At 41.3% G+C, this 24,159-nt stretch overlaps 1 protein-coding gene across 1 annotated transcript in view; it reads right to left on the bottom strand.

Annotated features, from left to right (window-relative positions):
* Positions 1–24,159, bottom strand: part of MMS22L (MMS22 like, DNA repair protein) — a 522,815-nt gene that overhangs the window by 438,467 nt on the left and 60,189 nt on the right. The window contains exons 5-6 of the mRNA XM_086926628.1: positions 18,336–18,510; positions 3,883–3,976 (exon numbers count right to left, since the gene is read on the bottom strand). Of these exons, the coding sequence (XP_086782754.1) occupies positions 3,883–3,976; positions 18,336–18,510 (269 nt within the window). The remainder of the gene's footprint in view (positions 1–3,882; positions 3,977–18,335; positions 18,511–24,159) is intronic.

The raw sequence follows: 24,159 nt of genomic DNA, 5'->3' as shown, positions 1-24,159 counted from the left end.
TTTGTTTTGATCATATTAAAATCTTTGATTGCACCACACTTAAAAATTACATTAAAAGCGTGCTTTATTTGTGCTTTCCTAATGGCTGATATATTAGGAATATTTTTACAGTTAATTTTACAGGTGTGTACATTTTGTTGTGTACTAGAACAAAACAACATCCTACAACTTTTCCTTTCACACTCACAAAAACCAGCAAGCTTGCCAACTACACCTTTAATGGCACCCTACTATACAGACCACCCAACTCAAAAAGCAAAAGCAAATTTGAGGAAACTATTAGTCAAGTAATAGAATCAAGTACTACCTCAGAAGATTACTGTATTTTAGGTGACTTTAGCTACCATCTCGAAAATTCAAATGATAATAAATCAACATCATTAATTGGACATCATTAGAAATTATGTCCAATGCTTCCCTGGAACAGAAAGTTCTTCACCCCACACATGAAGCGGGTCATACCTTGGATGACCCGCTTCCAAAAAAGTTCAAGAAATTTTGCCTATCCCATGGTCAGACCATAGAGCCATTCTGTTCACAATAACTACCACACATCATATCCCCAAGGCGCATACACTCCTCAAAACAACCAGAGGACGCAACTGGAGGAACATCGCCCCCCAGCAGATGCAAAATACTATACCTGACCTGCAATATGATACAAATAGAGCCACAGTAAATTTCTCCAATTGGATTAAATCAGCAGTAAACTTACTGGCACCAGAAAAAAGCACAACTAACAAACGTGTAAAGAAATCTGAGCCCTGGTTCTGTGATGTCTTGCGCAAACAGAAACAACTCGGCAGACAGGCAAAGAGGCGCTGGAGAAGCAACTACTCAATAGCTGACAAAACACTAAATTCTCAATCTCTGAATACCTATAAAAAATTTGATGCTAGAAAAGAAGAGCAATTACTTTTCAAATAAGATTCAACAAGCAAGCAACTCCAGCAAAGCACTATTCTCAACATTAAAAAAGCTAGTCAAGCTTCCCGAAACGTAAAAAAGACATTAACGCAGCTTTTTGTAACCAACTAGCAGGGTTTTTTAACAACAAGGTAGAAATCATCTTCAAGTCATTTATAGATAGGGAAGGTAGCCCAGCAGCAAAACCTGCAATAATCTCATCATCCCCCTTCACTGTTCTAGACTCGTAGAAAATGTTAATAATTCAATCAAATCCGGAGTGCCATCTGACCCCTGTCCTCCCAACATATTTCACATGGCACCTAACATAATAAGTGAACAACTCAGCATTCTCTTTAAAGAGATTATTAGGTCAGGTGTCTTTCCAGATGCATTGAAATCAATATCCATCCTACCATTGCTAAAAAAAAAAACAATCTAGGCCCCAATGACAATAATAGTTAGACCAATAGCAAGGTTCCCCTTCCAGTCAAAAATCCTGGAGAAAATCTTAAACACCCAACGACCTTCATTGAATCAGCAAACCTACTGGACTCTTCTCAGTATGGTTTCCGACAAGATCATGGCACCAAAATTGCCTTGATCATGGCAGCAGAAGAGATCGGGGCCATACTGGACACAGGTGCCAAGGCCGCCTTGATCCTGTTGGACCTGTCAGCGGCCTTTGATACCGTGAACCATGATACCCTAATTGGGAGGCTTCAAGAGATGAGAGTTATGAATTCTGCCCAAACACTGCTTAGATCCTTTCTGAACAACAGATACCAATATGTTCAGATAGGGGACTTTTGCTCAGAAGAGTTCACCGTACCTTGCGGGGTGCCACAAGGCTCCTCCTTAAGCCCCACCTTGTTTAACCTTTATGTGACCCCTCTGGCCAAGATCATCAGGCAATTCTACTTCACAATTTTATCCTACGCTGATGACACCCAAATTGTGGTGTCTCTCTAGCAGTCCAGAGGACACAGCAGAACGTTTTATCCAGTGTATGTCCCTCATCAATAACTGGATGGGATTGCACTGTTTGAAGCTCAACGGTGCAAAAACTGCGGTACTCCTATTAGGCAATGACACATCCTTCTGGACACAAAATTGGTGCCCCCCTAGTATGGGTGTTATCCCTACAGTCCAGAAAGTGAGGAACCTTGGTGTCATCTTTGATAACAGACTGACCTTCCAACAACAGGTCAATAAAGTCGTCTCGTCAGTGTTCCTCCCTCTAAAATCAATCCGTAAAGTGCGTCCCTTCATCCCCCCTGAAGCTTTAAAAACGCTAGTGATAGTCCTAACCTTGTCCAAATTGGACTATTGTGATGCACTATATCTAGGCCTTCAGAAACAACACATGATCAAACTTCAGCGAGCACAAAACGCTGCCACCAGATTACTGCTAGACATTCCCAAATGTCATTCTATCTCCGAAGGCTTGAAAAAACTCCACTGGCTCCCTGTTAAGAAAAGGATAGATTTCAAGGCACTATGCTTAGTATATAAAGCTGTACACGGAAATGGCCCGACTTTCCTGAAACACCTCACCTGGTACGATCCATCAAGGCAGCTACGTTCAGCGCAGAACAAACTCCTCCAGACACCCAAATTTAAGAGAGGGGTCGGGGGGGGGGGTAAGCTATGTACTGGGCACTGTGAGGTTTTGGAACATGCTTCCACTGAATATCAAAAGCTGTCCAACACTGCTCGGTTTCAGAAAACTATTAAAGACATGGCTGTTCTCAAACTAGTGCACTGGCCCCGGATTCCTCCGCTGAAAAGCGCCTAGACAACCCAGGGCAACTGTGGGCTATATAAAAATAAAAATCAAATCACATAAATACTCTCACTTTGCAATCGGAGAAAGAAAAGTACTCCCCAAGCTCCCTTTAAAAAGAATAAACAGAAATATGGTATAAGACAGAGCCTGACATTTGACCTCTTGCCTTTTAACACACAGCAAATGTGGCTTTTTTGTTCATTAGACTTCTGCAGTCCAGCATGGTTATTTTGGGGGTGCTTTAGCAACCCCACACTCTTACTACCAGCCCCTATGACATGGTTGTGAAATTGAGAAAGAAGATTATTTAAGTTACACTACTGGTAAAGAGCACAGACTAAAATAAACAAGCTCAAAGATTGAACAATGCTCCTCAAAGGCAAGACTGAATGATGACCTAGTAGTGTCAGAGAGAAGTAAAATCAATCTTGCAGAAAGATAGGAGGCAGGAAGCCTTTTCAAAGAAGTACAGAATGTTTACTGCTTCCTTAACTAGCACACAAGTGAGACAACTGAAAGCACATTCACTCTCATGGAGTGCCTTGCAAAAAAGAAAAAAAAGAACAAAGATTTCCCGGAAAGCTAGCACTAGTGGAAGAATACATGGAGCCCACCAGAGAGGTAGGAAAATGTGAGTTACGAAACACAAAGCCAATGGTAAGCAAAGGGCGGGATGCATTCATAGGTAAGCGTTCAGCATGTCCATAATTTGTATTTGCTATCACGCAACTGCGCTGTCTGCTAGTCTTCAACCTAATAAGACTTATAGACAGCAATAATAGCAATGCAATGCTTTTCATTGTGTGATTGTCTACTGTTTTCTTTTCTGTGGAATGGTATGCTATTTAATCTGTCTATAGCACATGATCTCCACCATAAGGCTCTGCTGCCTAGAACTACATGTAGAGATATACCATTGAAAGCTCCACAGACGCTAAGAATTGGAGGAGCACGCTCTTCAGTTCATCAAGGTAATTGTTTTATACAGCACCAGCTTCTCACCTTCAGCGGCTTTGTAGTTATGGTTCTGTTGAGTTTATCTCTACCTGTCATGTACGGTTTATTGCCTCTGCTCTGTGCACACATGCAGTGGTTTCCAACATTCAAACTAACATTTTTAAACACACAACATAAAATGAAAACATTGATAAGCATACAATATTAAATTGCAACAACAATACACTCACCTTGCATTTTGTCTCCCAAAATATGAAGAATTTCCAGCACAGACCAATGAATATCCAAGTGGAGATGAAGTAAATGCCAGGCCGGTGGGAAAAGCTGAAATGTAAAGTCACAGTTCCATGATAAAGCCTGCACAAAAATACTTAATTTAAATTACAGCTAGTGGATCAACACACATGGAGACAGGTGCTTTGTGAGATACACAGATGACAACGTGGGGTGTCCTTACATCTTCAGGTACGATTTTATGGCAGACACTCTACCATACTTGCCCTTATAAACCTTAAGCTCAAGCTAAAGGAATTTTATCACCAAATGAAGATATGGGCCACCCACTCATTGCACCACCTTCACTCCATGTCCCCCTCATCACACTATCATGTCCCACACACAACTAACAGATCTGACTATTGTAAATCTTTGAACAATGTCTGTAATGCTCCTGTTCCCAAGTGTGTGTGTTGTCATCTCTCAATTGGCAAACAAACTTTCTTCTCCGGTTCTAGTTTTTGTAGAGATGGCAAGTAAGTGCACTTCCGTTTCCTACTATTCCAACAACTGTTAAACAGTCACTGCTTATAAATGACCTCCTTACGATTATTCTTTAAGTTTTTGTAAATAAAGTTTTTCACACTTACAATGTGAAGAGCATTGGCGCAACTCAAAATGGCGCCCCCTTGCAGAAAGGGATAAGGGGCCCGAGTCTCCGTATCGAACACGTACTTAATGAAGGGTTGGGGCCCCCCAGCACTGCAGGAGCTTCAGGACCCTGTACCACGCTCCTGGTATAATATAAACACATTTAATACAGCCTTCAATTGTATTGCTAATTTACTACAAAATAATGTGTCTCAATCAAATGTATGTATTTCAGGAGAGTCCCGAGGGCCATTTTTACCTCGTTGAAAGAGGGAATTTTTCCTCCAAAACTAAGGCTCACAGCATAAAGAGGGTTGTGCCTGAGGCGAAATGTTTTGAGGCGCTTTATTTGCTGACACATTTTGGTACGTCCATCCACCATTCATTCGGAACGGGGGCTGCCCGCCTACAAGGTGACTGTCCTACACGCCGAATTACGATGCGACTACCAACACGGCTGTCACAATGTCTATTCATTGTATTGCAGCGGGTGCTGCGGTCTGTAGCACCCGCCGCAGTACAATGAAATTACAAGTTACATATCCCTGCACTACAGTGCAGGCACCATGTGGTGTCTGCCACATACTGCTGGGATATGTAGAGGGGCACCATAGGTGCTTCCCAGGGCGCATGTCCGACGCCCAGGGAGAAGCGGGGCCCGCTACGGGTCCCTAAGACTGTTTCCGCCATCCTGGTCACAGCGGGTAAACCACTGCTGACAGACAGGCGGAAAGGGATATCATTATCCCTACGGCGGTGCCTGGCATACACTGCTGACACTCTGTGGAATGCAGGAGGTCCGATGGGCAGTCGGAATAATTCAGACTGTCGGACCTGTGGCGGTCGGTCTTTCCGCCCGCCACACATCTGCCCGCCATCCGAATGTGGCAGGCGGAAAACATGATTGCCACCAACAGGCTGCGGTACCGGTCCCACCGTCATCGGGCCCTAAGTTATAGGATGAAGCATTGCCTGTTGACCTGTCTGGGGTTGCTTGTGTTCCAGAATGATCAGGGAAAATTGCCTGACAGTTCGGTCTTGGCCGGTACTTATTGGAGGAGGACCAAGGCTGATTTTGCATAGTACTGGAGTGTCAAAATGGGACAAAACAGTGGACTGAAATGAGGCCCAAGTGATCTTTAAATACAGATTAATTGAAGGATTCCTTTCATCACTTTGTTGTTTGTTGCTTTTGACACAGCATATCTGCATGAACTAACAGACACCTTTGTAGTAGGGAATTCATCAGATTAAGGTACTCTTTCCCTGGTTAAAGGTGCCTTTGAGCACCATCGAGATAAAAGTATTTTACTGTCTGTGAAGAGTCGAAGTGGCACAGATTTAAGTATAGCGATTTTATAATGTTGGACACTTTGGTTCATTGAAATGTATTTCCTGCTGTAGTGTAGTTCCTATATTCCCAATAGGCTCTTCGCATTGGAATAATATATCCTATAGATTTGATGAAGGACTGAGGTCGACAAGGTCTCTATTGAATATATTAGACTTAATTGTGAGTGACAGCTAGCTCAGAGGTCACTAGAAAGGGATTTAGTTTCTGGCAACCGCATAAACATGACAACTTTGTTTCCCCAAGATAAAATTGATCTTCAGAGTCGTGGAAACAATAGATAGATCTTTCACTCAGTCACTCGTGCAAGCTTCGTGTCACCAGAAGTGCCGAGAAATAGATAGACGGGCATTTTCAATAAAAGTATTTATTGAACAGTCTTCTTTCCCAAGCATAAGAAATTAACTGCTACAATCGTCAAACTGGTTGCAAAATATAATGCATACAGTAGAATAAAATAATACTGTAAGAGCATTGTATGGTTCCTAAACCATAGATAAATACATACATAAATAACAGAGGCTAAAAGTACTCAACTGGTGTTTCTAAAATACGCCTACCCCGATGTACCTAACCTAAGCTTAGTACGAGGGAAGAAGTAAGTGAGGTGTAGCATAAATATACATTTATTTGCCAAGAATCTGTCCAAGATGTCTCTTAGGGTCTAATCGGCTCCGTACCTTGATTTGGAATGAAGAAGTTCAGGCACAGGACTCGATTCCCCAACAACCCGCAAGGGTAGCTTGGAAACACTGGAACTGGATTTCTCGGCAAGAGAAAAGACAGCGTCTCTCCCAGTGCCTCTGCTGGAGGGTCAGCTTCCTTCGGCACTTGCTGTAGCAGGATGAGTCGGGCAAGTAGATAGTCGAACTGCTCCAAACCACTGTGTGTTTGCTATGGCAAGTGTGGGCATATTTATACCTTGAAGGTACAGAGTTTGATGTAAAGGTGGACATAATAACGTCATCAAAGAGTTGCAGTTCTTTGAAAACTCCATGAGTTCTTAGACAAGTCAGTTCTCGAGCAAGGGGAAGTCCCTAGATGCTGAAGCCGAGTTTGCCAAGAAATCGTTATAGATTTTTGGAACTAGTGGAAGTAGATCTGCCGTATTTGGACTGCATGAGCTATGTCTAAATTTCGTTATGATTTCTATGCCTATATAAGGATATGGGGATTTATACCTATATAAGGCAAAAAACACAGTTGATGGACAGAATGCAGAGCAATGTCTTACATTCACCGCAGTACAAAGATCTGGGCCTAAATCCTTCGTTTTTTACACTCCACACCACCCTAGGTCAGACAATGGCTATATGCAAATCAGCCTTGACCCTGTGCCTCATGGGAACAGTCCAGCCCGAACTACCAAGCCATGTCTTTCCCAGACCGGCATCCAAGGACCGGTTTCTGGCTATCAGCCTTCTTCAGCCTGGATAGCTTGACTCCAGTGATGTGGAGAGCCTGGGACTCACGTCTGAGCATACCCAGCCCACTCGGGGTGAAAATTGCAAAAAACACAGTCGATAGACAGAATGCGGAACAATGTCTTACATTCACCCCAGTACAAAGATCTGGGCCTAAATCCATCGTGTTTTTGCACTCCACTCCAGTGTCTGACCTAGGCTGGTGTGGAGTGCAAAAAAACGATGGATTTAGGCCAAGATCTTTGTACTGGGGTGAATGTAAGACATTGTTCTGCATTCTGTCCATCAACTGTTTTTTGCAATTTATACCTATATAAGGGCATGAATCGGGAAAATTACAATAGGGTCCAAAAATGGTACACAACACCCACTCCACGTTATCATGTTCATCTAAGATCAAGCACTAAAACAAATAATCTAGAGCATGTGTTTACAATCCCACCCAAAAAATACATATAGAAATGCATTTGAAATGGTTGCACACGAAAAATGAGCATTTGTACTGAACGCATTTAAAAGCAATGATTTCATTGTAAGTCTGTAATATGATATTGGAATTGCTAACTGAATGAATATTGAAATTACATTTATGAAATGGCTCTTAGTTACAGTTCTAGGAAGTATTCAAAGAAATCTTGTTCTCTAAGAATAGTTCTACTTTAAGCAGATTGCTTTGTGCCAAAGTTCATTGTGTTTTGGAAAAAAGTCAAATCAAATCGTAGAATGAGAGAGAGAAAAAAAATAGAGTTCAGAAGTTTTCTGTGTTGAAAAAAGTGAAGGTCGAACTTCAGATCTAAAAAGAACGCTGTGTGCTAACTTCAAAAGTTATTCTCGGTGCCAGGAGAAAACATTAAGTTGTCAAGGCTGGCAAAGAAATCGTCTACCACAGTAGATGAAAGTTGAACCACTTCATTAAGTAGATCAATTGTACACAGATGTGAAACTTAAACGTGCACGATTCTATGACCGAGACAGCTTATTAGACCCTCAAAGAAAGCCTAATGATCAGAATTCACCACTAGACAGGATAGTTTTTCTCACACAATACTCCCATGTGAGCAACCAGATCAAGAATATCGTCAATAGACACTGGAGAATTTCGAACCAGAATAGTGAAACCCAGTTAAAGAAACCTTTGTTTTCATTTCGTCGGAACAAAACCATAAAGAATAGTCTAGTTCACACTTATACTATCCCCAAAGAGAACCAACTGACCCTATCTGGCAACATAGCCTCAGGGAACCACAAATGTGGAACCTGTTCGATTTGCCCTCAATGTATTAGGAGTAACACTTTGGAGTAGAACGGTAAAAAACTCACACCTACTACGTTCAACAACTGTCGCAGTCAAAACGTAGTATACCTACTGCTATGTCCATGTAACTTGGGTTACGTGGGAGAAACAAGTATGGAACTAAGAATGAGAGTCCTGGAACACAAGTTTGCAATACGCACTTGTAAAATCAATGAGCCCCTCACTGATCATTTCAAAACTATGAACCACTCATGTGAAGACATTAGGTGGTTCATACTTGAGAAGATCAGAATCAACAGAAGAGGTGGAGACATAGACAGAATAAGAAAAGTCAGAGAACAATGGTATTTTTGCCACCTTAATACCATTGACAAAGGCCTTAACACCCGTGAAGATTGGGCCAAATGTCTATAGATGTAGTTTTTCTATCAGGACAGCTCAATATATACCGCAATAAGATCTTGTCCTTTATTCCCAGAATACTAAAATATAGAGCTGTAACTCCTCCCCCTTTTCCATATATATTTTTTATATACAGGGGTTGGCCCCAACTACCCATTATCTATATTATGGTATATTTATTTCTAAGGTGAGTTACAGCATAGATCTACCCAGCTCTAATACGATCATAATGAACTCCTTTGATCTTGATTAGATCTATCTGCCCCAATAGCAATTCATTCTGACATCAGCTATAGGATCGTATTTTGCTTTAAAGGCATTTTCGCATACACCCCCATCTCGCGGGAGCGGATATCTATTGCGCACTCCTCTTCCAGGAGGTAATCTCCGGTTTACCAGCACTCGTTCCACCTAGAATCGAGTCCGACTCCATTTGTGAAAAAACATTAGAACTTAACGAAAATTGTACAACGAGGTAGAGACTGCACAAAGAAAATAGTTGCACTCGGAATAGCCGACTAACAGGGGTTGTGTGTAAAACGAGCCGTAAGAGGACCGCAAAGAAAACCACATAATCCTCTGGAGGCGTGATTACATTCACAGTGCACAGCCAATTAGAGCGCAGATAATGAAGGCGCCATATGCAAATTATTCAACCTCGAAAGAGGTGCAGCCGATTGGCCCACCGACAACGTAGCCTGGACCAATCCCTGTCCAGTCTTTCATACTTTAGTAAGGGCGGACACCAACTCTGGTAACATTCCGTCCAGAACCCCCAGAAGTAGCGTGATTCATCCGTAAGAAGAGGTAAGACCCTTTCCACCTGTAGAACCTTCAGTAAGTTGGCTTAATTTTAGGTCGCTTCTAATATCAAGGGACTTAATATGCATTCCCTCTTCTTTTAATCCCATCAGGCCCTTGGTTCCCCCCTCCTTCGTGGCGGACAAAATTACCTAACAAAGAGAGCTCCGCCTGAGAGAACTACGGAGTATTGCAGGTACAGGTACGCAAGTCCATCAACTCCTCATACGGCAGCATGATGTTAGCCAAGCCAATTACATCTCTCACTAATGGGTTCGATCTTTCCCTGTAGGTTACACAAGCCCCCACATCCTCCAGGGTTCCAAGTAAATATAACCCGGATGCACACTCTTCTCTACCTTCAATCGGTGAGAACGAGTTCTCGTTTCTGGAGGTAGGTTTACATAGGTTCTACAAATAATCACAATATGATGGGACAAATCTATAATTCTCACAATGGTACGGTTCTCTTTCCCATGCAGCCTGAACCTGACCCCAGAGTATTAGGAACCAATAGGTCATCGCATTCCCCCTCTATGCACCAGCAACATATCTTATTTATTCTACATAAGATCAGGTATGTTCTCATTCGCCACTTTTGAGCTATCCCGTATACATGCTACTAGTTATAACTTAAAATAGTTTAGACTCCCTAAAATGTTATATAATTATCCTCTCTAAAAATGGGTTTAGAAAGAAACCACTAGTATTAAACCAGATAGAACTCATCTAAAGAATCGCTCTCTCTTTTGCAGTCCCATTCAATAAACAATTTTTCAGCAAGAGGCACCCGTCCATACCACATTGTAAGAGACCCTTCATAGGTGACCTTGATCTAGTCTCTACATCTTAAATTCTTCAAATGACCAACTGGAATAGGTAAGATTTAACATCTTCAGTCTACACCTCAGTGTACAATACATGGAAGGACAGAACGCCCACACTAAACACCGGGTACCTTCCTTTTACCGAACTTCCCAGTTTTTTAAAAAATACAACTAAGTAAAGAAACTGAGGAGAGTAGAGTAGTGCCCCCCCAACCATTAGCTACCATAACACAAAACTTAAATATTTCGACCAGTTCTAGTAGGAGAGAGAGTAGCACCCCAGCCTACGAGTTTACAAAACAGATGAGGATTTTGGATTAGTGAGTAAGTACATCTATAGAACACAGTGGTAGCAAGAAGCATAGGAACAGGAAGGGTAAGATATATGCGCTAACTAAAATACTTGGCTCGCTACTAGTGAAGACAGTAATAGCGATATGTTGTTTCTTTACAATATACCACCCCCTCCCAGTCAACTTCATCGGAACAGGAAGGGAAGTGAGCAATGGGATACTGAAATGCAATGTATTAATAACAACATGAACACTTTAAAGTAACTTCCTCTGAATAGGAAGGGCAAGAGAGTAATATGATATTGAAATGTAATGTATTAATAATAATATGATAATATGAACATTGTAAGTTTATATATGAATAATTTTATGCATATTTATTGTAGGGCATCTGTTCGGACCCCTAAATACGACAGACATTCAACAATAGTCTTGATAAAGGTGGACCCCATTTTCGCCTAGAACCACCGAAACGCGTCGACGCTCATCTTTCGTACAATTCCAGCCTCTTCCTCCCATGTTTATATAGGAACTGTTGATGTTAAAACATGGGCGTGAATACAATATATCTTTGAATGTACCGTTTGTATTTAACAAATTTGATGTTTTACAACCCTTGTCTGTCTTTTGTATTGTGCAGGTCACAATATTTTGTGTTATAAATTGTATTTTTAGTTTTAACTATTATGTTTAGAGAATTTTGTGATCTATAGGCCAATATGAATTGTTTTTATTTACTTCTTTAATAAATGTTGCTGTATTTTATCTTTAAGATTGCACTAGTTTTGATTGTATACTTCAGCTTGAAGCGATGTTGTAGCTTTCTGTGTATACATCTCAAGGGAATTCGTTTTCTTAGTATCAGCCTTATTCAGCCTGGATAGCTTGACTCCAGTGATGTGGAGAGCCTGGGACTCACGTCTGAGCATACCCAGCCCACTCGGGGTGAAAATTGCAAAAAACACAGTTGATGGACAGAATGCAGAACAATGTCTTACATTCACCCCAGTACAAAGATCTGGGCCTAAATCCATCGTTTATTTGCACTCTACACCACCCTAGGTCAGGCAATGGCTATATGCAAATCAGCCTTGACCCTTTGCCTCATGGGAACAGTCCAGCCCGAACTACCAAGCCATGTCTTTCCTAGACCGGAATCAAGCATCCAAGGACCGGTTTCTGGCTATCAGCCTTCTTCAGCCTGGATACCTTGACTCCAGGGATGTGGAGAGCCTGGGACTCACGTCTGAGCATACCCAGCGCACTCGGGATGAAAATTGCAAAAAACACAGTTGATAGACAGAATGCAGAACAATGTCTTACATTCACCCCAGTACAAAGATCTGGGCCTAAATCCATCATTTTTTTGCACTCCACTCCAGTGTCTGACCTAGGGTGGTGTGGAGTGCAAAAAAACTATGGATTTAGGCCAAGATCTTTGTACTTTGGTGAATGTAAGACATTGTTCTGCATTCTGTCCATCAACTGTGTTTTTTGCAATTTATACCTATATAAGGGCATGAATCGGGAAAATTAGAATAGGGTCCTAAAATGGTACACAACACCCACTCCACGTTATCATGTTCATCTAAGATCAAGCACTAAAACAAATAATCTAGAGCATGTGTGTACAATCCCACCCAAAAAATACATATAGAAATGCATTTGAAATGGTTGCACACGAAAAATGAGCATTTGTACTGAACGCATTTAAAAGCGATGATTTCATTGCAAGTCTGTAATATGATATTGGAATTGCTAACTGAATGAATATTGAAACTACATTTATGAAATGGCTCTTAGTTACTGAAAAAAAATCAAGACCATCCCATAGCAGAATATACAAGTTGTTTTGGTTTGTCGATTAGGTCAATATTGTTTTTAGGAAGTATTCAAAGAAATCTTGTTCTCTAAGAATAGTTCTACTTTAAGCAGATTGCTTTGTGCCAAAGTTCATTGTGTTTTGGAAAAAAGTCAAATCAAATCGAAGAATGAGAGAGAGAAAAAAAAATAGAGTTCAGAAGTTTTCTGTGTTGAAAAAAGTGAAGGTCGAACTTCAGATCTCAAAAGAACGCTGTGTGCTAACTTCAAAAGTTATTCTCGGTGGCAGGAGAAAACATTAAGTTTTCAAGGCTGGCAAAGAAATAGTCTACCACAGTAGATGAAAGTTGAACCACTTCATTAAGTAGATCGATTGTACACAGATGTGAAACATCGCCGTCAGCATCAGCCGCGTTAGCAATGTTCGTAGCAGATGGTACCTGTGTGCCTGTTGGCGTATCACACCTTCAGCTGGAATTGCCGGTGAGATCTCAACGAATGCGGTCATCAGGATTGGTAGCCTTTGGGAGAAACACAATACATGAGCCATTACCAGACTCAGTAAAGCGTCAACATCCGTTGGCATTCTCCATGGTAATTTGGGTATCGCTGGTGGCCAGACTTGCCATAACGGAGCAGGAGGAACAAAAATAGAATCCCTGCTACGAGTCCCAAGATGAGAGGCAGGCCGCCGAACACGAGTGCACGAAGTTAGGAAAAATGCCCAGGACTGCTTCAAATGGTGTTAACAGTCCCGAAAAATCATCTTAAATACATGTGCGATACCGCTGGTATCAAACATGTTTAAGATACGACCTAACATTTCTGCGAAATGTACTGGGCAGTTTGTTGATAATAGGGCATGTGTCTCTGCAGAAGTCCTTGCAACTTGCAGATCATACGTCTCTTTGGCCGAGGTCAGTGGCACAGTTTTTTTTGCAAAAGAATGGCTTTCATTCTGCTTAAAGTATCAATTCGTATAGAAGAGATGTTTAGTGAAGGCCATAGTGGCGACTCCCAGTCTGTCTTGCATTTAGGAAACAATACTTGCATACAAGTGATCCTGGCTGATACACGAACTAGATTGGCTATTCCTGGCATCATTCCACAACAGCTGTGATCATTCAAAATTATATAGCTACCATTGGGGAATGACAATCCTAAAATGGCACACAATACTGCCTCCATTCATAAAATGTTTGTATAAAGTGGGACCCAAAAGAATGACACCTGCATCTTAAATCTGCAATACTTGTGCGCCATCCATCCTCAACCTAGCAAAGTTACTTTCACAATCACTGCAAATGTCAACACAAATAACTATAGCAATTTGGCATGTGTTAAGCAGAAAACAACACCACACTAAAAAACACTTTGAAATCCCGAAGATTTGCTCTGAAGAATATAGAGAAAAAATACTGATCGAGAACATCTGGGAGATGCCTTCCCAAAACAAACCGGACGTTCTCTCTAATGACTATTGGATGAGAACTTCCCCTTCTTGAAGCCAAAACTGCAAATCTATGCCAATTTATCACCTACTTGGTTCGTCATTTAAGTAATGTCATCTTCACAGAAAATCTTCTAAAAGTGGTATTTAAAAAAAAAATAATAAAAGATTAAATGAAGGTATCTGTGGAGCATAATAATAGTGGGGAAATTGAAGTAGCAATCTGGCACTTGAAAAACTGTTTAGACTGGGTAATATTGTATTTTAGAAGATCCTCCAAGGCTCAAGGCACCTTACAATGACAGACTTTTTTGTTGAACAAGCTTTGAAAAAATAGGGATAACAAAACCCTCTTGAAGCAAATAGTGGATGCAATGGATCCTGCTTCAACTTTTGCTGGGTCCAGCAAGAACCATGGCACACTGGAGCAATGTGGCGCTCACCGCTTCGGGCCATCACTCAATCAGTCAACATCTTGCAACTAAATATGCATGGTCTCAAAGTAGATAACATGCTGGAAAATCTGGGATTAGAATTTAAAATACGTTTCTGGTCCTGCAATTTTTTGGCACAGCTTTAATGTAATTTTGATCTTCAACAGGACAGTTCCCTCGTCAATGTTCTTGACAAGCAGGGCAAGTTAGCGACAAGTTGTAATGAGTCTTTCTAAACTTCAATAAAAATCATTAAAAAAAGTTACAATGAGCCTTTCATCAGTCTTTAATTTATTACATATATGGCATACAACCAACCCTCTCAAAAAGTCCTATATTGAACATTACGTACCTTACTAGGTTTCCGAAGAAGTAACCATTTAAATTCCAACACTCCAACTGCATCAAAATGTGGCTGTCTTTTTCAATAAGACCACGTTTCATCTTACCTTACCGATAGGACCAAATTTCCATACAACTGAGGTTAAAGACAAACATCTGTCCTTAAAGTGTTTATGCGATTTAATCTTAAGGATGACATGGCTACAACTGTCCTGCATTTCAGACAGTTTACATGTTCTAGAGCTTGCTTATGTTTTGTGAACTTCGATAAGCACCTCTCTGGAGTCCAAGTCATGTCAGACTATTCTCTTCTCATCAGACAAGTGCTATCCATCATGCGCTCCATGCCGTGATTGCTCATAAGTGGGTCGGGGAAATCGAAAGGGAATGAGTTGGACGGAGAAAATATATAAACTCAGATAACCTACTTATCATTAATACAGAAATGGGCAACATACCCTAATAGACAGAGTGTATTAAGAAAACCCTCGCTTTACACTTCCCAACTAAGTAGTCCTAGAAAACACTGACCATTTTGTGTACACCTTATGGAGCAAAACTTGATGGGGGTTAAGTACAGAGTCGACCAATCAGTTTTCCAAATCTAGAATCAAACTAGGTACGTGCGCTTTAGTGCCAAGTTAAATTCAAATCTGCATTAACTGGACTGCACACAATTGAAAATAATAATTTTTCAATTTTGCGGTCATCTCATGTGAAGGTTGAACAATTAAACTGGTTCTGATAAACACTCAGCAATTGAAAATTAACAGCAAGGTACCTGGAGTGAGGTGCGTAATATGTGCAGTGCCAAAATGTATGCAATGTCTTTTGAGATTCCTCGGTCTCATATCAGTTTTGTCTGTCACCATTGGAAGACAGGAGAACAGTGTGTGTCAGTTACTGGAAGACACACATGAACTAGTCCCTGATTCAACCTCTTATTAGTTACGAATTATCACTTGTGTATTTAAAATTTCTTGGCTCAAATAATGCAAAAACACATTGAATTACAAGCAATAACAGGAGTTTCATCTTCAATATATATAAACATCATCAACAGCAAATAAGGAAACTTTTCTCAATACGAGTGGGTTAGTCTTAGTACATTTTTAAAGATATCGTTGTTTTTCTGAATACAGTCCACGCTGCATCTCGGGTAGATTACACTGCTAATTCAAGATCGGATGTTGTGCATGGGAGAGAGGGAGGCAGATCGAATGGAACCTCAACTGCGCAGTCCTCTTTTGTGCAAACTAGCCCGTCCACAGTCAGAACTTGTGCAAACTAGCCCACATGCGTGCCGGGAATATATGTCACATGGCGGTACTAGGCCTGGTTTAAGAAACACCATCTATATAAACATGCTCACATTCTTAAGTTGCCTTCTCTCCCAAAACATGCTGGCATTTGGCACATTCATTTGCGTGCACATGCAGGATAATATTCCTCGAACTCAGTTTGCTTACAATACCAATTTGTAGGCATTCTAACAGAACACTTTGAACATTCTGTAGAAGGGCTAAATTCAATATGCAAGATGTTATTTGTTTGGGCTGCTCGGCGACAGAGTAATCACCATAGAATAAACAATAGAGGCCTGACTGAGGCTTCACCATGGTAACATGGAGGATGTTATATATATGACAACTCACCTTTGTTTATTAAGAGGAGCATTTTGCTGGTACAGAGAGGACGAACCATGCTGGTATCCCAGCCCAGCTGATTACGGTTTACCTCATGCGAGGGAGGCTGTCCAGCCTTACCCCAAGATGGGCAGCTTGATGACGCTTACACCTACAGGTAACAGGAGTTAGATCACCTTACAGGGATTTGGCAGATAGATCCATACTAGGTTATGCTGCACTAGGTAGGAGTATCATATATTACAGTACATATATGCAAGCATATATCTCTGTTATAGCAAAATGGTTGAACTGTTCACGATTCTGGTAAAGCTAATTACATTCTTTGGTTTCCTTCCATTTATTATTGCAACACAGATATTTTACTTAAGAATCACAATGCTTCAATAAATATTGAAGCTGCACATTGTGCATCTCTTTGTGTGTGCATGAGTAACCAAACAAAAAGGTTCTAGATCTGTTACCAATATTACCTTTGGGAGTCAGGGTTGTCATGTCCTGAGGTTACCCATCCATTTGTCACCCTGTAAGGTTAGGGGTACAGATAGGGCACTGAGAGCTAGCAGGACTTATGCCAACATATCCGGGGGATGTGCGTGGAATACGTCTCGCACAGTTCTGATGGTTATGTTGTCCAACAACTGCACAGTTTTATTTGGGACATAAACCTTGAGAGAGCAAAAGAAAGTTCAAAAGGAATGAGCCTTGAAAGAGAACTGATCACACGCTATGTGTTGAGACTGCCTGTTCTAAGCAACAAGTCAGACTGTTAAATAAATATTCGGAACATGCAGGGCTTTGACCTCTATGCTTTGCTTGACTGTTAACTGATGACTCAACAAAACGGATTACAACTTTAGTGCAACTTATGTTAGTGGCAAAATACAATTGTTCTATTAGATAAAAAAGGTGAAAACAAGGAAAGGAAAAGGAATATGGGGAAACTGAGGACAAACAAAGAAAAAGAAAAAAAAATCAGAAAAGGAAAAACAAGAGGTATATTGGGAGCCTTAAAAGGGGGATATCAAAAAACAGAATCCCACAGTGTTTGCCGACTACAGTGGGGAATCACCTCTTGCCCCACAAAAGAAAGGCAACATGCCTGCACCTAGGCTCCAATGGTCCCAAAACCTCTTTTTCTTTCAGTGGATCAGGGTCTTCAGAGAGATTGGGCAGACAACCAGGCACCACGTTTCAGGTTTTGCCACCAATGGAGGACATTTCCTCAGTGAATTCTCCACATTCCAGGTTCTGTAAAGGTCTAGGTGAGATTACTCAGCCTTCCTTTGTTTCACAAATCTAGGGTGAAAACAAGCAAGGCTCAAGAAACAATGTTATGCACAGAGGCATCCTTCCCTCATGTCCCATGACTCAGTCTTGGTAGGCTCATCTTAGGCCTTAGCTTTAGGCTCATCTTATGGCTCTGAACACTTTGAATCTTGCTTAAAGTGGTAATTGACAATCCATGAGGGCACTATTGCAATAGTCAACACAAGGTCATGACAACTGTGAAAACTACAGTGAATATGAAGCCTATATTTTTGAAGAACATGAAGTAAGCTGGATTCTAAAAATATTATTTTGAATGATTAAGATAGGCTTGGTAAAACCCAATGCACTGATATGAAAGAGGGAGGCAATATGAAGTCTTACCAATACATTTTATATGTTTTTGCCATTATTGATAATACATGGAAATAGTTTCAAATTAGGTAAGAGTAGAAAATTGTGATTTCTCTAAATGTTATGTGAAATGAACTAAAGACAGACCTTTCCTTGGTTCTGGATAGAAAATGCTCCGAGGACACTGCTGGGAAGCTCAAAGACATGGCCAATGTACAAAGTCAACGCATAAAGTTCTTCTACCAGTAATGATGGGAGCAGAACCTCCATTTCTTCATAGGAGTGAACCGGAGCCTCATCACTCTTATGTGGTTCAAGATGCCTAAAAAGGGAAGAATTCATGTGAGCTCAAATAATATCCATTCCAAAAGAAAAAACAGCAGCTTCAAAACATCGAGATGCCAACTCTACATTTACCATAAACACTGTACACAAGAACTAAAATGGCTAGGATTAGGGCTGTGGATCAAGTTTTACCCACCTGGTTCCACTTACTGCGAGGACCATAGTATTGGTCATCTTTATTAGGGCAGTTTTCCTTTGCCTGCTTCTCATACTTAGCCCTTTCCTGCTCAAGCCTGCCTCCTAAATGTAAAATATAGGAGAGTATTTTCTGCTAATTAACCATCACAGCACATAACTACCAGCTCCTTTTCTTCATGGTCCTTTACCAACAGCCACCAGCAGGCTTACCATTTGAATAATTCAGGTGCCACACTCACATTTGTAGAAAATAACCTTTGCTGGTTGAATGAATGTGAAACTATTTTTATATGTATTTTTTTTCTTTTTTATGTTTCTCTCTTCACTTACTCCTTAACAAAAAGCACAACTACATTGTTGATTTAGCTGCTAGTAGATAAAATATTCGTTTTTACACACTTCATCGTCTTCAGCCAGGCTATTGGTGGAATACTTGCCCTCACATTTGAGACTCTAATATTATTATCCACATACCCGGCTTATTCAGATTTCAAGGGTTCTGGTCAATTAAGGGTCAGCAATAAATGTAATCTATAAAGGTTTGCCTAATCAGAATGCAAAGCCTGAAAACCATCTCCTTCATGGACCACCTCTCTAAGTTGACTGGTTCAGTTGGCACATAAATGTTACAAAATATATTTTTCTCTGAAGATATATATAACCGACTGAAGAGACCTCTGAGGGTTACACAGTTCTTGGGTTGCTTGTGTTCTGGACGGTTCAGGGAGAATCTGGACGGATCAGGGAGAATCTGGCCTGACAGTTCGGGCTGGGCTGTTCCTATTGGCACAGGGTCAGGACCAATTTGCAAAAGACTGAGTCCAAACTGAGATGGCAAGGTGAGTAAAAGAACGATAAGAAGAAATGCCACACCATTGCCATTGGTTAGACTAATCGCAATATTCCTCCCATCACCTTGTGTGCTTTTTGGACCTTGTGCAGCAGCTTTTAGTCACAGGACTTGGCACTAGTAAAAACTCCGCCGCGCACCACCTAAACCAGCTGCCATTATGATGAAAGCAATACAATTTCGCGGTCTGATATGCAAAATGTATTAGGGATGAATACCTGTTGACATCTGGGAATTATACAAGAAATACAGTTGTGGAGTATTTCAGCTAAGATATCTGGGTATATTTTTATATCGACATTAACCTCATGCGCGCTAGCAGAATTCCGCTCCTGCGCTGAGATTTTCGAAATCGCACTTTTGGTGACGAGCTGGGCTCGTCATCAGCGTGCGAGGAGGCTACGCCATGACGAGCCCAGCTCGTCATCAGCCTCGAAGGGGTTAATCAGAAATATTGCCCAACATGAGCTGAATGACTTCAGGTCTTTAGCCTCTTTTTCCAATAATGGTAGAACAGCAGTGCACAAGTATTCTTATACATTATGTTTAGTGAAGACTTCATTAAACAGACAAAAATGAATTGCAAGTGGTATTTTCTCATTTTTTTGCATAATTCAGTGGAAAAGCCACCTGAATTCCCACACCCCTTCCTGTCCTTCAGATTTCCTACAGTCAATTTGATCTCCACATTAGTTTTGGGATCTTCAAAGGGCAAATCAGCTAATTACACCTAAGCAAACATTTGTATCTGACCTCTGAACACTAGAGTTTTCAGGCCACAAAATGTTTTCAAAGTTAGACTGAATTTGCCATGTATTTTTTAAAGTAATATTTTTTAAATGCTCTGTAGGGAGGCCAGATCTAACAAGGTAGTTTGGGAAATGTTAAAGGCACTGAAGGGGAGAGGAAGTCCACAGGAAGCTCTGCCTGCTGTCTCCCTTGCAGCCAACATTGCTGTTTTAGCATTGCATAGGATAATCTCTCTATTAGACCTACTGTGATACAGATATAGTAGAAATACAATAATCTGAATGTTACCACATGCATTGCATAAAAAAATATTAAAATTACAAGAAAGTGCACAGAATGGCAATATTTCAGACTAGTGAAAACACGAAATGGTTACTTACCTGCCAGAGTGGTTTTGCAGCTTGATGAAATTTCTGGTTTCACATGCCATGCATTATTCTGCCACGTTGTGCTTGGGTCTGGAATGGTGTCATTTCTTTCTTTTTTGTTGTTGTTGACCACCATTTGGTAGTATGTCTGCCTTCCTGAGACATGAGCCCCAGATGCTTTTCTGAGTGGTTCTATCTTCAGATACTAGAATAGCTAAGCAACCATTTCGTTTTGCAGTGTAAATGTTTTCTGGATTTACTTGCGGTGCATTGATTTTGTAGCAGTGCTCACGCTGGGTATAAATGAATTTGTTCTTGTGAACAGGTGTTTCAGCACTTTTTGTCCCACCTGAGCTTCTTTATTTACTTGAATGTCTATGCAATAATATTTAGTTAAGGATTGCATAGAGAACAGGTAGCTGCCATAAAGAGGATGTTAATGCAGATATTTGCCAGTAATGCTAGGGTTGCTCTCTTCTTTCCTGTGGAGGGTACTCTTGGTTTCTCCTCTAGTCTCATTCCTGCCTATTTGTAGCATGTTTGAATGGTTTGTACTGTTCATTGTGCAATGGTCTCCTTGGACACTGACAGGCCTTTCTTTGTGTGTTGAGACAAAGAAAATAAAGGACCGATTTCCCTTTCTTACATGATTTGTTTCCTAGAGGAAGTTCATGATCCCTCTGCCGACGTCGAGCATGTGCAAAGCACTTTCAGTGTGGGTTTTTTTTTTGGTTGTTAGTAAAATACCAGTAATTGTATAGTTTAAATTCACGTGAAATTGTGACACCACCTAAGAAATTAATTGTTGCTTTATTCTCATGACCACGCACTCTGTCCTTATGTATTGATAAGTGCGTTTCCCAAATGGAGAGCGCTTGTAGCTCATCGATTCTGAGGTGATGTGATAGCTACTAGGAAGTTATACATGTTAGCTCTGATTGTGTGTAGGCTTAAATGGTTCTTTCATTTTCTGAGTGAGCAAATTGTTTAGGTACTTTTGTAGGGTGGGTGCTGACCTTGGGATCTAGGAATCGGTTTATGACCGGTGTTCTAAAGAAGCTTTTGCCTGCAAGTCTCCTAGTATATGCTAAAATGGAAGACAGGTGAACCTTGAGTGATGTGTAGTTTTCATCCAGCAAGTGACCTATGTCTGTGGTGTCCCTAGTTCTGGTAACTACGAGTCCCTGCTTCTCACATTAGTGGATATTCCTCTTCCACTTTGCAATGTAAATGTCACTGACCAGTTTAGCGATAGAGCTTTCCCCTTGGACTGATGGGGTGAGTGCTTGAACTTGAAGTATTGAGATTTCGCATTTTCTGAGGTTGCGAACAGATGTATGTCTGGAGTGCCCCACTTGGGTAAAACTGTATTTAGCGCCTGCTGCTTTACCTCCCATTTGTGGGATGCAATTTCTGGTCTGCTTAACTTTTATGCCTGTACATTTTGTATGCCTGGTAGGTTTACTACCACTAGGAAAGTTAATCTTTGGATGGCCTACATCTGTCCTGGGCCAGCTAGGACAGCGTGTAAGATCGTGTTACTCCATGCTCGTGTAGAGAGAACATTGTGGTTGCATTGATTGTTTTAATTAGCATAGTGGAGAAGTGTGGCTCACTGGTTAGAGCAGGCAGACCCTGAAGCAGAGGTCAGACCCGGGACCAGGGTTCGGTTCCCGACGCGGCAGGGTGATGAGCTCAAATGTCCACGGACTCGATAATTCTCGCTTCGGTGCCTGACCTAATCATGGGTTCACACTATGCAACTCTGGGCATTAAGCTTGCTTAATCTCCACAACGGCCCCCCTGCGGCGGGATGCCTGGCTTTCACCTTGGGGATGCCCTATAGGGGCTATCTCACAGGGAAAAACCAGGACGGGTTCCCAAGGCAAGCGCGGAGATACCCCTTCGGGGGTCGATTCTGGCGCTATATAAGAAATGCAATAACAATAACAATAACAATAGTGTTTCCCTTCATCTGTTAATGAAAGGCGTCAGAGCTAGGAAAACAGTCTTGAGATCCAAGACATTTATGTACTCGGCTGTCTCTGTAGGGTACCACAGGTCTCTGAAATTAAGGCGTCCTATGTTTGTACGCGGGCCTGTGTGGGATACATCAATTGTGATGGTCACTGTTGGAGTTGGTATTTTGAAGCGTCTCCCACAGTAATATGATGCGTGTCCCACAATTTTAGGTCTCTCTGAATACTCACCGTGACGGCCACTAGATCCTCCAAACTCAACGTGGCCTGTAACCATTTGTTTTGTTACCATTCTTGAATTGGGCTGATATGCATTTTGACGTATATGATGAAGCGGTATGCAATATGCCATTACTCCAATCAGTTTTATTATCTTTCTCACTGTCAAAGACTACTCCTTCTGGTAGAGGCAAGTTTGCGCCTTCAATACTAGGATTCTCGTAGGAACCTTGCCCTCTTTGAATTTAGCAGAGCCCCTAAGAGCACTTTTCCTGTTCCAGGACCACGGAGGACTTTCTAGGTTTACTGTGAACTCCAGCTTGTACAGTGCTAGCATTACAATGAGATGGTTCTCTTGATATTGGGTCATAGGCTCTCTGTCCCCAGCCAATCATCAAGACAAAGGGAAACATGTAGCCAATATCTTTTTAGGTGTGCAGACTTTCCATCTAGGCTGTGCGAGAACCCTAGGTGCAGACTTTATGTCAAAAGGTAATTCATTCAGTGTATAATGTACCATGTCCACAATGAACAGAAGGTACATCTTTTGGCTCGGATTCCGTGGTATGAGCACATAACACAAGTTACTTACTCGTGCAACAATATATCTGAAAGAGACATTAGTTTGTGATAGATTACTTACCTTAGAATAACCCCCAGGCGTCAGACTAGATACGGAAAAAATTTCGTCAGCAGTACCCCTGCACGTCGGTAGGCATAGTCGTACAGCTTAGTGTACGTCGCTGGCGTGGTAGTCACCGAGATGACGTCGCCGGAGCTACTTAGACGCGCCCTGAAGTCATTCTTTCTTTTTCCACACCAGCAAGCGCAGATCTGGAAAGAGCGGTCTACTGTGGCAAAGTAGTTCCCTCTTTTCAGGACTGGTATAATCTGTAACGTCATAATTTTGAAACATTGAGTTCTTATGCTCTTGTCTAGTTGTCTGAAGGCTAATATAGACTTTATCTGTGTTTGGTACAAGGAAGTAACCTAAGTAGACGCCTTGTTTGTGTTCATTTTTGGGGACCTTCCCTTTCGCTCACTTTATTGGAGTTCCTTTACTTCCTGCTGTGGATGGAGTAACTTATTTCTGACGTGAGCCTTGGTGGTATTGTGGTTGGCTTTTCAGCAACTTGATGAAATACTGTGCTCTAACTATTTTGGAGTATCCATTTGTTTAGAAATCACCCTATCCTGCTGTCTACTGGTGTTATGTGCTGGGGATGTGAGTCGTGAAAGTCAATTTGTAGCAGCCACAAGGACGCCTTTGGGGCTTGTCCTCATCCCCTGCCACAGAAGGGCTGTTATGGTAGATATTTACA

This window comes from Lissotriton vulgaris, chromosome 6 (assembly GCF_964263255.1).
Source record: "Lissotriton vulgaris chromosome 6, aLisVul1.2, whole genome shotgun sequence".
NCBI classification, from domain to species: Eukaryota; Metazoa; Chordata; class Amphibia; order Caudata; family Salamandridae; genus Lissotriton; species Lissotriton vulgaris.
Note: the sequence above shows the minus strand (reverse complement) of the source record. Positions and strands in the feature narration are given on the sequence as shown.